Source organism: Equus asinus, chromosome 12, assembly GCF_041296235.1.
Source record: "Equus asinus isolate D_3611 breed Donkey chromosome 12, EquAss-T2T_v2, whole genome shotgun sequence".
Classification (NCBI taxonomy): domain Eukaryota; kingdom Metazoa; phylum Chordata; class Mammalia; order Perissodactyla; family Equidae; genus Equus; species Equus asinus.
In genome coordinates this window covers 52,755,642-52,773,636 of record NC_091801.1, presented here as the reverse complement: position 1 = coordinate 52,773,636, position 17,995 = coordinate 52,755,642, and the positions used below count along the sequence as shown (strand labels likewise).

The 17,995-nt window shown below is 36.1% G+C and overlaps 1 protein-coding gene across 5 annotated transcripts in view; it reads right to left on the bottom strand.

The window, feature by feature from the left end:
* ZFPM2 (zinc finger protein, FOG family member 2) overlaps positions 1-17,995 on the bottom strand; it is a 438,154-nt gene that overhangs the window by 343,548 nt on the left and 76,611 nt on the right. For 2 of the 5 annotated variants that reach the window (XM_044780829.2, XM_070481468.1), the window contains exon 2: positions 3,643-3,798. The exons of 1 other annotated variant lie outside the window; for it this stretch is intronic. In XM_044780829.2, the coding sequence (XP_044636764.1) occupies positions 3,643-3,798 (156 nt within the window). Of the gene's footprint in view, positions 1-2,950; positions 3,109-3,642; positions 3,799-12,522; positions 12,606-17,995 lie in introns of those variants that run through there. 2 more of the 5 variants (XM_044780830.2, XM_070481467.1) reach the window with 2 other exon arrangements.

The following is a 17,995-nucleotide window of genomic DNA, read 5'->3' as shown; positions in this document are numbered from 1 at the left end:
CAATCTTTTTTTTTTCCTTCTTCTCCTCAAAGTCCCCCAGCACATAGTTGTATATTTTAGTAGGTCCTTCTGGTTGTGCTATGTGGGACGCCACCTCGGCATGACGTGATGAGCAGTGCTAGGTCCGCGCCCAGGATCCAAACCTGCATAACCCTGGGCTGCCAAAGAGGAGCATGCGAACTTCACTGCTCGGCCACGAGGCTGCCCCCACCCCATTTTTTGACTTTTAATTGTGAATATTTATACTTCAGATTCATATGATTAAGAATTTCACACATTTAAAGCTGACATAAAATTCTGAGTAACTTTCTTTGACATTTCTGTGGAATATTACATTATGAGAGTGATTTGATTCATATTTAATCACCTGTTTTATAACGACTAGCAGCTTTACTAATATTAATAAATGCTGAGACTTATAAAAAAGCCTGCCCTTTGACAACAAGAAAATATATAATATCTGTATGGAACTGAGTAAAATACTACAACAATAAATAAAGAGTCATTCCAAACACTGAAAATATCCTGTATAATGTGGAAGCTCAATTTTAAAAGGAAGTTGGAACATTTACCTATGATAAACTATGTCTCTACAAAGAGCAGAGTGTTTTTCTTTTTTTTTAAAGGAAAGTTACAATAGCATATGATTGCTTTTATACAAAACACAGTTGCAAAAATACAAATGAAGACATATTGGCCTATATGCGTATCCTCAGCACTCAGTGTCAAAACACTTGGTTTGGAAAACTTAAGATGTTCTAGCCACGTTTTTGTGATCTGAGTTTTTAAACTACTATCCTTTGTTTAATAAGAATAAGGCATTTTGTGTTTAAAAATATTATCCCTGGAACTCACCATGTCAAAGTAACTAAGTCATAGCAAAGCAACCATGTGATTGCTAGATTTTAATCATGGCTAGACCCTTAGACGAAGAAATTTCCAAATAATCTCATTCATTTTCCCATATATATTGAAAACTTGTGAGCTGTCATAAATGATTTAGAATATGTGCAAAAAGTATGTTTCATCCATGAACAAAGTTAAAAATATTTTTCTTCAGAGGAACAATTCTTAATGCTTTTTCATTCATGACACTGGCATCATTAACCATTTAAATACTCACAGTCTGTTAATGCCTAATCTATCTTCTTCCCTGAAACTAGAAAGAAAACATAATTGTGTGCCACTGGGACTAATATGGGAATTTCTACAGAAAGACTTGCTTCTAATTTTCCAGAGAGAAAATGTTCTCTTCTTATTGAAACTAATCAACTCAAGTGAAAAATGGATAGAATCCTTTGTATGACCTCAAGGGGATGCAATATCTATCAATAATTGTCTCTCTTTTCACACCAGTTACTACTGACTTCAGTGGAAATTCCCTGGTCTCACATTCTATGAAGTAAAATAATGAAATTCTTTTCGTATTAAATAAGATGACAGGAGTCTGAAGCAGTAATAGTAGCATTTATCCTGAAAAATATTATGTGAAAATAAAGATTCTTATCCCTACCTATCACTACTTCCTAGTTTCAAACTAAACATTAGAGAATTATTTTTATAATATGTAATACCTTAGTTATATATTATTTAACATATCTATATTATATATTAAATATAATTTATTTGATATATTTTTAAAATTTCCAATAGTCCAACATTTATTAACAGTTCAAACAGTTAATAATATCCACTAAATAATGTTCTTAATCATTGTAATTCAATGTTTTGGGGTTTTTTTTTAGTTCCTAAAGGCTTGCCATTATTTTTCATGAGTTAGGACTCCGTTTAGTGAAGACAGAGGTTATTGTCTTGAGACCCCAACTGCGTAATCATGTAAGCATCTGCCAAGAGTCTATTTTCTTCCAAGAAATTACTAAGTTAAAACTTAGAGTTCTATATTTTTTCATTAAACATACCCGTTGACCAATGATCATCCTAAAATATAAAATATATCTAATAATACCTGTTATTACTGCCTCCTTGGATTAAATTGACAAAAATGTCTGAATCCATACGCTAACTCTTTTAAGGACAAGAGCAAGAAGAATAAATAGTACTTTCTAACTACTGGTTCCTTCTCTTATTGCAATCCAACAACATAAGGTAGGTTCTCTACAATGGACTAAGGATATATTTCCTGACCAAGAAGGAATACAGAATGTCTTCAAACAGATTAAAAAACTCTTCATGTCTAGCCAACTCTTACATGTATTGCTGTGGCTACAGAGCATCAAGAAATGGTTCTAGCATCCATAACAAGTAAGGAATGTATTAATTTGGCCTGCAAAAAGGCCTGTTCTGTCCCTATTATTCTCATTATCAGTCAAAAATGTCTGATGTGGGAGACAAGAGGCAGGTTACAAAGCCATCTCAAGGTCTTCAGGAATTAACGTGAAGAGGTTTTCTGAACTTCAGTGCGTCCAGGAGCTGGTGCTGCATTCCATTTCCACAGTTTTAGGACATAGGGTCGTACTGACCTCAGGGATGGAAACTGGCTGGTTTCCTTTGTTTCTAACACACCATCAACAGGAGAAGGTCATACTGGAATTTTAATAATATGTAACAAATGTATATGTGGCCACTGAAATATGTGTATTCACAGTTTTTTTGGAAGATATTGACTTCAGACTGTCAAGTCTGATGAACAAAATCGCACAAACATAAAAAAACCCACATAATTTCTCTATCTGCCAAAAAAAAAAACACATATAAATAAAAATGGTGCATACACAAACACAGACACACAGAGACGCAAACTCTCAGTCATGCCCTCTGGGAAACTATCATGGTAACACCAGCAAAAGCAGTTGTTCTAAACCAAGGAAGTTATCCAAACGCTTGTGCAACTGTACATTGGTGCAGCAGGCGAGAGAAGACCCACCTCACTCGGAGAGACAAAACAATCAAATAAAACAAAATTAAAAATCACAAGAAAACTTAAACTCACTTTTGAAAAAAACAAGCAAATAAGTCCAAGTGCCCAGGGAGGACATACTGGCAAATTATTGGCAAGGCCACCTGGCTCCAAGTCAAGGCTGGAAATAAGCTGAGATATATTGTGTCAGGTACTTTTTCGGTTGTAACGTCAAGGTGTCAAAAGAGTATCTAGAATGGAGAAAGAGTGTGTATTTTCTTATTTGACAATATCTAAAGAAGCCCCATCTTCTGTGTTGAAAGTCAATGTCAAAGAGCTAAGGCATTCAGTTTTCAAAAGGAGTGAACCAGAACGTTGCGTGGAGACTCTAAATGTTCCATTCAGTGCTTACACTCAATGCCTAATTCAATGCCTTGCAAACAACTGACATTCAATAAATATTTGCTGAAAGAATGAATTAATAAATGATAAACAGTAAATGTATTACAGTTAATTGGTCAATCAACATGAAAATATTCAGTTAATTGGCCAGTCAACATGAAACTATGTTTAAAATATACAACATGACTTATTAAAGTGGAATTGCTTCTTTTATCCTTCAAAATAATAACTTATGTTTAAAAAATTCTGCACATATTTTCAGACTGTCGACTTACATATTAGCATTGTTGCCACTTTTACTCCCCCATCAGTGCATTTTTGCAACTTTACAAAATCCTCTGAGTAAATGGACTCACATATTGCATCCAACCATTAATGATTACCTTTGTTACAAAAGTATTCCACTTCTTCACAGCTCAGATTTTCAGGCCCCAATTCTGTGGAAAAGCTCTCCTCCAATGGAAAGTCCCCCTTTGAGACGATGTCCGTTTCCTCTGATGGATACTCTTCTTCTTCCTCAATGGCATCTTCTAGCGGCCCTTGAAAGAGAATCAGGGACACTGTACCAAAAACATCCAAAGAAGACAGTGAAATCAAATCCTTAAATAAGGTCGTTTTGATTAAGATGGTGAGGAAAATGGATTCTATGAACAGGCCAAGTAGTGCCATCAAGAGGACTCACACAAGATAATGCCACATCCATATTCACAATTAACACCGACCTACGATGAGAAATGGAAGGAAGCCAACGCCTAAAGTGACTACATAGAAAGCAACCTCCATCCCAGTCCTTCCCCACCCCAAACTCTGGCCTAAAGCTGATTTTTTCCTTCTCTCCTGAAGAGCAAAACTGTGCACTTTATGTTCATTTGTTAGAATTAACTGCCTGGTAAAGAGTACAAGTCTCTTTTACAGTGTTGTACAATTTTACCTGAGATTTTAATAAAGATTTAAAGTAATTGAATGCATTTTAATTGAACTGAGATTTTAATAAAGTCTATACTCTTAAAAATCCATCTTAAGAGTGGATTCCAAGAAAAGATTTCATTATATGTGTTTGAGGCTTGAAGAAAAATTACATATTTCTCTCCCTGATGAAAGCATAACCCTATTCATAATTAATTGAATTTTTTCTGAAATGAAAAGCAGTTTTCTAATGAAAAAATGTAATTTGTATTTATGTGATACTTTTTCAGTAATAAAAATACAACTCCCTTCGAGTGAATGAGAGTGAGGTGCACTACATTAATGGACCTATTTTACTGAAAAGGAAGGGAGGGCTGTAGTTGTTCAGACGGATCTGAAGTGGACTACGTGGGAATACCACACGGCTGATTTTCCGACTGCCCCAAAGAATCAAAGTATCCGATTCATTTTACTAAGCAGAAGCCTGCATTTGCTCCTAAAGAAAGCAATGTGGCATTTTATCTAAAGAACACAATTATGGTAATTTGTACTAATTGTCACTCATGTCAGCAGTCTCATCAGACAGGCTAAATACTTAAAAGGCTTAGGCAGTCTCTTTCTCTTGCTTGTTTGAAATGTGCTAGGAAATTTCCAGGACCAAAGAAGAAATCTTATAAATAACTCAAAATATTGCATTTATTACAATTTTTATATACGTGTGGGCAAACAGGAATAGGTCCCTACAACAAAGGGGTGTATCCGGTGTTTTCCCAAAAGCGTTTCCAAAGGGCTGAATTCATATGACACATCTTCACGGAGAGAATTAGTTACATGGATTTAAATTAAGGGACATCCAAGCAAATCATTCCTTATGTAGTTTCTCTGTCCATTTTAAACATTTATTTTTTTCTTTTTTTCTTCAAAATAACAAATGTTAAGGAAGAAAGGATGCCCTAATTCCAAACACTCTAGTAAGGTATTTTCTTATACTAAAGGTAGCGGGTGAAGAAAACCATGGATTCTGTTTTTGCACAAACCACATTCAAAAATCATGGATCTCATATTAGTTTTTATTTCTTATTCATTATTTCAAGTTTAAAATTTATAATCTTTCACCTTTCACAACAATTATGTGAAGGAGCAAGACATGCAAGGAATATATAAAATAGTAACAATATAAAATATTACAATCATTAAAACAGTTATCTGATAATTCTAATAGTAGTTCTGAGCCTAATGAGGAATATAATAGAATATTTTCCATGTTTTTATTTTTTTCAAGCAACTTAATTATAATAACAAGTTTGGTCAAAAGCAGACACCTGAAGCTGTCTCATCTGGGTTTCATGTAGGACTTTCAAAGGATTTTCTTATCTTTAAAATTACCCAGTGGGGTGGGTATGGGAATTATCACTATTTTTATTTTGTAGATCTGGAAAGTAAAGCTCAAGAGGTTAGTTAACCAGAATAAGCTAATAAGTGGAAAAGTTGATAGGAAAACTCAATGTTTCTTGTAATACCTTTTATAAATATATCATACCGCTACGCAAACTATTCTTTGGCAGCTATAAACCCATTCCTTCATAAAAAAAAAAAAAACTATAAAACCTAGATAACTTGTAAACACAAAAATCTTCAAAAATGGTTAATTGATATAACAACTATTCATAGACGCTTAAAGATCTAGTGCTTAAAAATTAAGAAAACTCTCGCTCTTCTCAGATGACTGAGAATATATATTACAAAACATTAAACCCCCCGAAAAATCAGGAAGATCTTGTAGGCTTTACCAAAACTAAAATAACTGATTACTAATATTTAATTGTTTACATAATTTATATCCATACTAAACCAATCTGTAAAGACACTGCCTTAATATCAATTATAACAGAAGCAACAATATACTCCTTCTGGAATATATACTCTGAGTTTTGCTAACAAACAATAAATCTCTAATTGTAAAATAAATATTTTAAATAGTTCATGTATATTTTACTAAATTTCTCTTTTTTATTTCTGGATGTTCTTCAATTACAAAAGTCTGTATATTATTTAAAAAACGCATGCATATTATAAGAATAAAATTAATAGTAAAAAAATGCTTTCTTTTTTAAAAATGAAATTCCAAGCATAATGCTAACATTCTTAGAAGGGTTATTATTAAAGATAATATATAATTGAACAATTATTTAAAATACTCAATGATTTAACAAATTGTCTCTAACAGTATGACGTTAAAGTCAAATTTAAAAGTTTTATTAAAAATTAAACGGAAAAGCTCATGTGAAAAATTGAAAGAAAACAAAATCACGAAGCATTGATCTATGCTTAATAAACTCTAAGCAAGCCATCCATGTTATGGGTTTGTATGTATATAAAATAACTTTTATTTATCAAATATTATGATATGATCTTGATTGATAGTATTCTATATTCCAGGGGCTGTTTTCTTTTACGTGTTGGCTATCAATTTGCAATTCCAAGCAAGTAATTAAAAATGACTATTTTCAAAAACAAACTACAAAACCCAAATGAAAGGTGAAAAATCCTTGAACTCATTGTTCAAAATACATGAGATCTCATTGTTAATATTGAGAACAGACACAGGAAGGTGATTTAATGGCCAATTTGTATTTCTCCCAAAGCAAGTATCAGATTTATAGAACTTACTCTGCTTTAAAATGTGAAATTACTAACCGTTCCTTTAGCCATGCTATCAAATCAGGCTCTGGCAAAGAGGTTTCTCTTAAAATGCATAGTATTTATGGTTTAAGATCAGATCTCACTCTTGTCTCTAGATTGCGTGTTTCTTTAACAGGAAAACCTTACAGATAATCAGTGGCCATAAACTAACATTTTAAAAGGCTAAGAGACACTTGAAGCACAAATACAATTAATAGCACCAATGAAAGAGGGAGTGCAGGAAACTCCCGTGTATGGATTAGTGGGCACAGAAGTCCACTTCAGAAAAATCACCACACATAATTTGACACAAATAATAATATCTACTCAGAAAAGGCTCACGACTCAGCTCCATGTGCCCTCATGGAGAAAATTACTTCTGATTGAGGCCACTTGGCAGGCAAGTGTAAGGAAATCTGAATTTCAGCTCTTCAATTGCCTCTGATTTATAGATATTCAGACACAGTCACTAGAATTAATAGTCTTAATGTTTATAAATATAAATATTTACCTCATTGGAAAATGCTAATAATTAGCTATGCATCCTCAAGCTAGGAATACGGTGGTGCTCTATGTCGGGCCCATAATGCTGTTAATCATCTCTCAGAATGAGGAGGCATCCTTTCCTATTTTATACTGGATGAGTAATAGAGATTACTGGGAGATTCTGGTGGGTGCAAAGTAATACTTCCATTTTCAGAAAGGGAGATAATTGGGTACTGGGGAACGATTTGAATTGAGCACAGCTCCCTCTGCCCTCCAGAGATAAAGCTGAAGCTAAGAAGGGTTGTGCAAATCCACAACACCTGACAATACTGATGGCCATCCAATGTATGGTCGAGCCTTTCATTTAGCCAGCACCAAAAGTCATACTGCAAAAGCTGAGCCTAAGTGTGGGAGAATTTTTCATTTGGTTGTTGTTTCCATGATCTGGAGTTCGTAGAGTGCAAAAGGGACCTCTAAGATTAAGTAGTCCAACCCTATACACGTATTGATAGCATAATCATTGAATGAAATGAAAATGAAGAATTGGATTTGGATGATTAAGAAGCAGTTTGAGGAGTACTTACTCCCCAGATAAACAAATTTATGAGAAAATTATTGCTACAATTTGAGGTGGTTAAAGAAATCCCTGAAACCCATCCATAGCTGTTGTGGTAAGAGCCAGAAGGTGACAAAGAAAACTTCAGCAGGAGCCAGCCCCGTGGGCCAGTGGTTAAGTTCACCTGCTCCGCTTTGGCGGCCCAGGGTTTCGCCGGTTTGGATCCTGGGTGCGGACATGGCACCACTCATCAGGCCATGCTGTGGCAGCATCCCACATGCCACAACTAGAAGGACCCACAACTAAAAATATACAACTATGTACCGGAGGGCTTTGGGGAGAAAAAGGAAAAATAAAATCTTTAAAGAAAACTTGAGGGAAAAAAATGTAAAAGATACATAAGAACTCAGAGCAAAGAGGATTAAAATCAGCAATATAATGAGGAATGCAAGAAACAACAAAGGCCAACATAGTAAATATTAAATAAAGGAATATGTGTCTTTCAACATAATGTTGTATCGCTAAATAACTTTTTACCTTGGCAGCTGACTACAAACTAGACCAACCCTCACCTAAATGTCAGATTGTCTTTGTTCATATAAATCCAAAGCACTTCAGAATAAAGGCACCCAAGAAAGAAATTATATTCTACAGAAATTAATATACATCGTCAAGTATGAAGGAGGGGAAAAACTGCCAAATTCTGTGGTTCTGATGCAGTATCCCCAAAAAGAGGTCCTTTCTCTTAAGCACTCACTGGCATTAATTATTATGAATTATTTTAGTTTGGTTTTGCATGTCTTTTGATTAAAACAAGACAAACACTTTGTCATAATGGAATACAGAGAGCATTCAATCTCTTCTCCATGCATTAATATTCTAAGCATTTGAGAGGCTGCACAAGACTAGCCACCTAGCAAAATGAGACTGTTTCAGAATACTGGGCAGCCTTGATTACTACTGACAGGTAGGAAGCAAGTCACATTAAAATATTATCATTCCCAATAATTACAATAATCCATCACAGTGTGCTCAGAAATTTTACTAGGTGAGTTTCTCCCAAAAACACACAAATATTTCTAAACCTCTTTATCCTGGTGGTACTTTTATGCCATTTCAGATCATTTTTATGTCTGATAGCATTATTAATACTACATCTTCCATCACCAACTTCATATCATTTTACTTACGTACAGAACAAAAAACACATGGCAGTAGAATAACTTGCTCAAAATCTGAATGAATTAATGAAAATGAAAATGGTGATGTTGTCCCCAAGTTACCAGCTCCTATTTTGTGCTCTTTTAAAGTCATTTGCAAAAGATGTACTCATTCCTTTGTCTAGAAGGTATGTAGAACATTCGAATGTGTATAATACAATCGTACTATCTCCAAATCTGACAATTTAAGCAATAATCTATACTATGCTTCAATTATTACATAACAGTTGAGACACTTATCAGTTGATGCTACCTTTCAAAGGGAAATATAAAAACACAAACCAGGGATGGACAAGTTCTTGTTCACATTTAATATGTAATACACAAATATGACAAAACTCTACAAAGTTATACATTTTCTATATCTGATGGAAACGAGGCAGTGAAGTGATTTTTTTTCTTTCTTTCTTTCCTTTTTTTTTTGCTGAGGAAGATTCACCCTGAGGTAACAACTGTGGCAAAAACTGGATGTCTTATTGCCTAAAAATCTATATTCTGCCTTCATATTTTTTATTAATTTGGGGATAATATTCATAAAATATAAAGCCCTTGTAATAGGGAAAGTTTTTAGTACCATACGTTCTGTACATATGTGGCCTGTTTGTCCAACTAGAAATGGACAATAAAAACTCAACTCTAAATTAAAAAGTAGAAATCCACACAAATGTGCCCCTCCCCATTATGGAGTAGGAACATTTCTATCTTTAGAGAACTAATATCTTTTTACTCATTTTATGTGGGGCACATTCTGTGGCTCTGAGCAGTCCCTCTCTTAGAGTTTTCAGCTGCTACACTCGGCCTTCCTTAGGGATCGTCACTACCCTTAGGCACACCTCAAAATGCTTCTCACTTGGCTCCTATTACGTTTGTCTCATGCACATCCCACAGAGCCGTCTAATGAGAAAGAGCAGGGAAAAGGGACGCTCTTGGACAGTGCAAACCCACACTAACTCACGTAATTGAGCTTAACAGCAAGAATAAAACCTTATTTCTCTAGTCTAAAAAATAGTATTTTAAACGAGCAAGCTTTTCCTGCAGTTACTCACTTTTAACAATAGTTGCATCAGGGGATCCAGTAGGAAGGAAACATTTTTATTAATTTTTCTCTTATCTGCCAGAAGAATGTTGATTTTTTTCATTTGCGTGTGTTGCCTGCAGGTAGCAGAGCAGAGAATCATATAGAAGAAATTCTTGTTTTTGATTAATTTCTGTCCATGTGTTATGTTATTTCTTATATATAATTGATTTTGGGCTTTGCTCATAGCTGTACATCTTTTTTATATCTGTACCACCTGCTGTCCTTCAATCTAGAAAGTTGAAGGAAATTACCTGAATTTTGTTAAGTTTATTAAAAATGAGATCTGTGAATATTTAAATTGAGTTTTGAAGTGTTAATGCAAAAAAAGATATTAGAGAATTTTTAATGGAGGGTTCAATGTGACCATGCTCGATTGTAAAAAGAAGGGAAGGGGGTCAGGTTTTATTCAAATCATTTCTTGAGGGGAAAAAAAAAATGAACTCTTTGATTTTATAGAAGTAGAGTAGGTGCCAGCCCCATGGCACAGTGGTTAAGTTTGGCGTGTTCTGCTTCAGGGACTGAGGTTCACAGGTTCGGATCCCAGGCACAGACTTACACCACTTGTCAGCCGTGCTGTGGCAGTGCCCCACATACAAAATAGAGGAAGACTGGCACAGACGTTAATTCAGGGTAAATCTTCCTCAAGCAAAAAGAGGAAGATTGGCACAGATGTTAGCTCAGGGCCAATCTTCCTCACCAAAAAAATAAATAAATAAAAGAGTAATATTCTTTGCTACAAGGGATTTGGCCATTTTTGTAGATGGCAGTATTAATACTTCTTATATATAAATCTGAAAACAATTTAAATTCTTTAAATGTTTTTACCCTGAAATGCTTTGTTTTGGGAACCTTCCAATTAACTGAATAATGCTAACAAGAAAATAATAATTTTGCTTAGAACATATGCAAGCCTAGCAAGCAGCAAGTAATCTTACATAGTAGATTGAACACTGATAGCACAGCAAAAATAAAGTCAGATGAGGAAATACAGACAAATTTGAACTAGAATCTCTAATGACTAATTTACTCTCAGAAAGTAACTCGGGCAGTGAAAAACTTCAGTTCATTAGTAAATGCCTTGTGCATTGACCCAGGAAGTTAGTGACAGAGATGGCATAGAAATTCAAATATTCTGTAATCGGGTCTCAGTCCAGAGCCCCATAAAGCTATTCTTGGTTTATTGAAGATGGTAACCCTATCAAGAAGAAATATGAAAGTATATTCATTACTAAAACTATATCTTTTTAAATGATGGTGATGTATTTCAACAATCAAAAGCCCCAAACTGGTAACAAGTACAAAAATTGGAAGGCATTGCATGTTATTTTGTTCTCTTTATGAGGCTTTTACGTATTCATTTACTCATCCATTCCTTCTTTATTCATTTAACCAGTATTTATTGAGGAGGAAGAAGGTGTCAGGGCCTGTTTTAGGCACTGGGACTACTGGAGGGTGCAAGATGGACGGTGCCTGCCAGAAGGGAGCCCATAATCCAGCTAAGGAGATGAACTATGCACACGAGGCACAAAACTTAGTTGTAAAAAAGGACACTCCATTTTAACATGCAGAGGGCAGAGGAGGCACCCTAAATTCTAGTTATCTGTAAGTTTTCCTTATTTCCTCTATTGTAGTATAATTATATCTTACCTACGTTTGTAACTGGAAGCAGCAAGTATGGTTCCTTGCATTTACCCATGGCATTTAATACTCAAACAAGAATTTTTCAGTTGAATTTAATTCAGTTGCATAAAGTTGAAGACCATATGAAGAAGAGAGAATACGGAGCCAAGTTTTAAAAAAGCGTCTAGCCACACAGCTTTAAATTATTACTATTGATATTGTTGGAGGAAGTTTATTCCACTTGACACTGTGGAACCCATGGTCCTTTTCTGCTTATTCAAAGCAGGTGCCATCCACTCTCAGCCTGCCAGAAGTTTGTTTGGGGATGTGAAATCAGGCAAGCAGGAATTTTTCCTCAAATCAAACACTGCTGTCACGACAAAAACATCAGGTGTGACCCAGAATATGAATACACTACATTAGATTATTAAACGCATTATGAGTAAGAAAGGAAAGGATGTGAACCTATCCACAGAACTTATTGTATACCATATGTGGCTGAGAAATATTTATCAAGCAAATTATCAAAACATAACTTTATAGATGTACAAGAAAAACAAAAATTTTCTTTAGAAATTTCAAAGCAGCATCAAAATATAGCTAGTATTCTTATCTAAGAAACTAAATTCTGCAAAACTAGTTGATAACATCCTACATAATTATATAACAAAGTGAAATTAGTACAAGTAAAAGAGATGTGATTTTTTTAAATTACCTTATTTAAATAGAGATATAAAAGAAGAGAGAAAAAAAGGCTTGTAGTCTTCTGACTCTAAAATGGATACATATTTCTTTCTCTTCCTAGAACAAATCAAAGACAATGTATATGTTGGTTTTACAAAAGTCAGCAACAACAACAAAAGCCAAACAATGAATACTGAACAAAGGGCTCTGATGAGTAAGTTTCTTAACCAATTTCATAAGGCAAAGACGAATCAAGCACAGTCCTTAAAAACACTCAGTATGCATTTCTTTGTCTCATAGGCAACATATTTGTCTCATGAAAACATCCAGTATGCATATGGCTCCACGCAGGAAATGAAAATTATCAGTTCACTGCAGAGATTTGGAGGAAAAAATATTTAACAAGAGGAGAAAAATCAACAAAAATATTTGCATCAGGTTTTCATCACGTATACATAAACATTTTTCTTCTTCTTGTTGTTGGTGCCATCAAGCAGATTCCGCCTCCTAGTGACCTCTTGTACAGCAGAGCAGAACCCCACCTGGTCTTTGCGCCATCCTCTCATCTTTCAGCCCTATATCAAACAACGCTCCGCTGCTATTCATAGGGTTTTCATGGCCAATTTTTTGGGAAGTGGGTGGCCAGGTCCTTCTTGCCAGTCTCTCTAGTCTGGAAGCTCTGCTGAAACCTGTCCACCATGGGTGTCCCTGCTAGTATTCGAAATACCAGTGGCATAGCTTTCAGCATCACAGCAACACGCAGCCACCACAGTCTGACAACTGACAAACGGGTGGTGTAGTTCCCTGACCAAGAAACAACCCAGGCCGTGGCAGTGAGAGTGCCAAATCTTAACCACTAGACCACCAGGGCTGGCTTGCTCTTTTCTTCCTCTTCTTCTTAACTAATAAAATTTGAATCTAACACCCAACTCATCAAATAGATCAATTTCCTTTTTTTTAATTGTTCACTTTAATAACAGCCTTTCTGACCCTGCTTTATTAAAGTGATTCTCTGAATGTGTAATTAATTATTGATTGAATCTTCTGGGGGAAAAAAAACATTTTGTGAAATAACTGCTTTCAAAACGATTCCTGACTTTCTTGGCTGATTACAAGTAGCCTGTGAACAAACGGCAATTCTCCAAGTGTTGCTCCTGGACCAGCAGCACTAGCCGTCACCTGAGAACTTGTTAGAAAGTATGTTTATTATCAGACTCTGCCCTAGATCTACTGATTTCAGAAACTCTGAGGGTGGGGCCCATCAATCTATGTTTTAACAAACCCTGAAGGTGATTCTGACGACAAACCCTCAAGTTTGAGAACAAATGTGCAGGAATATAAATGCTATACAGAAGTTATTTTGTAACAGTATAAATTATATTTGTTAGTGTTATTTAATAGAAAGAGTACAATATTTTGCAACTAATATAGGCCCCATGCCTCAATTACGGACAGACACCTTGTGTACTGCAGCTAATGGTCTGTGATCTAACTACTTTTCACCTGGGCAACTCAATGTTGTCTGTTAAGTGGTAGGTTAGGTTAACTACTTACTTAGCACTGGTTAATCATTCTCCCAAATAATGCCAGAGAGTCCAGCAAGTGCTCAAACCATTGTTTCAGATAATTCTGCGATGGCACGGAATAGACTGTAGCCACTTCAGGCTGATCCCAAATGGTACTTTTCCGTACCCTTCCCAGAGTCCTGGATAATGCAAACAACTTACCAGGGAGTTGTTTTACTAAACAACCCCTCACACGTGTCTGGCTACAGTACAGACAGAAAGTCTTTATACAAATAGAAGAGCATCTCAATTTTTAAAAATTACGGTCTGCTGTTTCAGTCTCCTGAAGACCAAGAGCTTCAAACAGCACAGCGTTCCCCTCATCCTCCTCTTTCGCGAGCCGCGTTTCACGAGATCAGAGGAAGGGTACTCTGCCCAGCCAGCCAGAGCTGGCTAATCAATCAGTGGCAATCAGTGTGAAGCGGGAGGTCCCAGCTAGCTCACACACATTCTGCCCCTCATCATCCCTCCATCCCTCGCTCCAACCCTTTATTATAATCAGGTTGGTGCACAAACCAAGTGGGTCTGTGGGATTACGGAGCAGATTCGTGGCCAACTTCACCGTTAACCCACATACACAGCTCACAAAACTACATGTCCTAGCACTACCACCTTGAACCAAATAGTCAAGGTGAGGGCAACTACAGAAATCTGTTCCATTTTTCACAAATAGGTGTGGCCTCCTGCTCCTGGAATGCTGCCAACTTGGCCCTCCATTTGGGTTTGACACAGTAAATAATGATGACTATTCTCTCTAAGCCTGTACGGTCCTGTACACATATTCTTTGCACAGCCAGAAAAATTTCCTCACACAAAACAAAGCATTGTTGTGTATTCCGCATTTTGGTTGGAATGCAAACTTTATAACAATTTGCCCAATTTCACAGGTGTATGTGTAATTTTCCAAATTTCCATTCTGGCAGATCTCTTTCATCTTTGAGAAATGAAAAAAAAAAACAAAGCCCTACAGATCTATCGTTGCAAAACCCTAACAAGACGAAGGGGGCTTTGTGAGTGGAGGTAAAAACAAAATCAACGTGTTCACTCCACTCTAATTGTGACGTGCCCGGGGATACATATCAAAAGGGCACTTTATAACAAGTGTTCTATGTTGTCATTAAACCACCATAAAGGTACCTCAGTTCCGTACTTGTGAACATCTCAAGAGGCCCGAGAAAGCACTTCCCCATAAAACACATCTTCAAAACGACTTTTACTTTATACTAGCACATTAAAAGAGGGTCTAAAGACACAGAGGCACTCGATATAGCTATATTTTTAAGAACACTTACTCTCAGAAGAATTAGGAGAGCAGGTAGGGTGCCAGTGATAACAAAGCTAGCTTATCCACACCGCTCCAGCAGTCGCAACCTGGAGGAAGCATCTAAGGGCTCTCTTAAAAAGAAAATATCCTCTGTCTTTGGCAACAAAGCCTACAATGGAATAAAAGCAAGCACCTTTACAGCCAGAAGTTATAGGGTAAGCCAAAAGGTGAAGCGCTCACATAAAGGCACTTTCCTCCAGCAGCTGGCAGCATTCCAAGATTCACATCGTAAACCCTGTGCCAGCCTCCACGAGACACACTCCTATGCACTTCTGGCATCAGCGTCTATATGGCACCATAGGTGAAAATCGGGCATGGTGGCTTCTTTCCCAATTAAGTAGAATTTCATTCTTTTCTGTTAAACTCTAAGAGTCAAAATGCATTTACTAACCCTATTGAAGGTGGTAAGTTATAAAATTCTTATTTCAATATTGATTATACTGTAGTTATACTTAATTAAAACCTAGAAAGTTTGTCACCAATAGCTATTCAACCCCAATCACCCTCTCTCACTTGAACCAAAGAATGTACATCCTTTCCTTCCAAAGAAAAAAATCCCAGAATATCAGATTTTATCAGGACTTATCTAATATTCAGTGCACTGGCAACAAGTACAGGGGAATTTGCCCTCTTAAATCCATGGTTTCTAAGTCTCACAAACAGAAAATACATCTAACTTGACTAATCTAGGAATAAATGTTTTCTTGTTTTCAAATAAAGGTTTGCCTTAAATATGAATTAATGTTTTTTAGTTTGCTTTTGGTTTGTTTTTGTTATTGGTCTTCGTTATTTGGTTTTTCTATCAGGCAATTCCTACTTAGAACCAGTATAATGCAAACAGCATGAAGCAAAATATGTGGATGGTTTTTATACGTTGACAATTTTTTCTTAGTTCAGATATTATTTTCCTGCCATTGTTTAGAGACTCATTCTACCAGCCTCCCACTCCCTGCTTTTATATACCTGAAGTGTTTTACTCCTGGCTTGGAAAAATATAAACAAGTAAATCCTACCAGTAAATGCAAGAAATTAAATCAATTAATGGACGTAATTCACTGTTAACGAAAGCATTCAATCTGATTCTCCCTTTAGCTGTTATTACCCTATGCTTTCTGACAACAAAAAAGAAGGAAGTATTCACCTGTCACTCAGCACCATCTTCCCCATTCCAGTATTCTATCTTGGAATCAGGCTAACAATTGTCTCAAGTATCAGAGGAGTATGGAAAAAGTTTGTAAAAACATACTCTGATTCCCTCTGCATTCCCAGAAAAAAGTCATGGTGCCTACCATTGGTCCTGCCATTCTCCTCTTTGTCCTCAGTCCTACCCTCTAGGCTCTATCTTAATGGCCATCAACTTTAGTGTGAATGCGATTCACAGTGAAGGTTTGATAAAAATGCTGACTTTTAAGCCCCAATCCGAAATATTCTGCAGCTCTAAGATAAAACCCAGGAATCACTATTTTAATCCTGCAGCTCAAGTCATTCTAATACAGACCACACATTGGGACAAACTGATCTGTGTTCCAAACCTGTGGAAAGGGGAAAGTGAAGCAGATATAAGTTATGACATTCCTACAACAGTGTCGGGGCCAAGATAAGAGTGGACCACTATCTCTCACCAGTAAACCCACGAGGTCATTTTCTTCCTCTATATTTTAGTTCTACTTTGCTGAAGAACACCCTATCCTATACTGGGGGCTATGGTGTATGTACTAATAGAAAACTTGACTGGTTAATGCTGTAGCATCATTTTCTACGAGCCCTCCTTCCACATGTGAAGAGACATGTCAGTTTGGCCATTTATTTTATTCATTACAGTTGAGGATTATTCATGTACTATATGGAGATTTGGCTCATGGAGAAATTGTGGGGGAATTCCATTCCATCATGCTTCCCAGGGCTCTCTGGAGATTTCAGTGTAACACAAATGAGGCAGTCCTAAATTAGGTTGTGGAAATCAGTACCTTTCTTTGCTTTTGTTTCTGTTCTTACAATATGTGGCCTCCTATGAAGAGTTACAATGAGGGATGCAAGGGGGACAGGGTCGGGTAGATCTCATCTTTTTATGAGCCGTTCATGAGTTGAGCATCTAAAATGTTCTCAAGAAATCCGCCAAGATTCCCTACACAGCTACTGAAAATTTTACAGACTCTCAAAAATTCAGATTCGTACCGCACTGAGTTAAAAATTTTAAAAGCAACCTCTCTTGAAGTTATATGCAAGATATAGTAAGTAACATCTTGTGCATCTAGGATCATCAAGAAATAAGGTATCAAAAAAAAGTAACAAATCACTAACTCAACTATGAAAGCTTAAATAAATTTAAAACAAAGAGGAAAAATAAGGAATTAATCTGCTTGGATAAAAAACTTTCTAAAATATTTAAGGTTAGATAATAAAATCTATTTTCTACAACATAGACGTGCACTTCTAAGAATACGTTTGAGTGAATGAAGACACAAAGCCACTCCTTTGAAATCCCCAGGAAACTGGCTGAAGCAACGATAGTGCACGAGGAACAAGAAAGAGCATATTCTTGATGGTGGAAAGAACCTGCTTATTCTTCAGTTTCCTAAATCATTTACATCTCTTCTCTGGGCTGTGTATTTTCT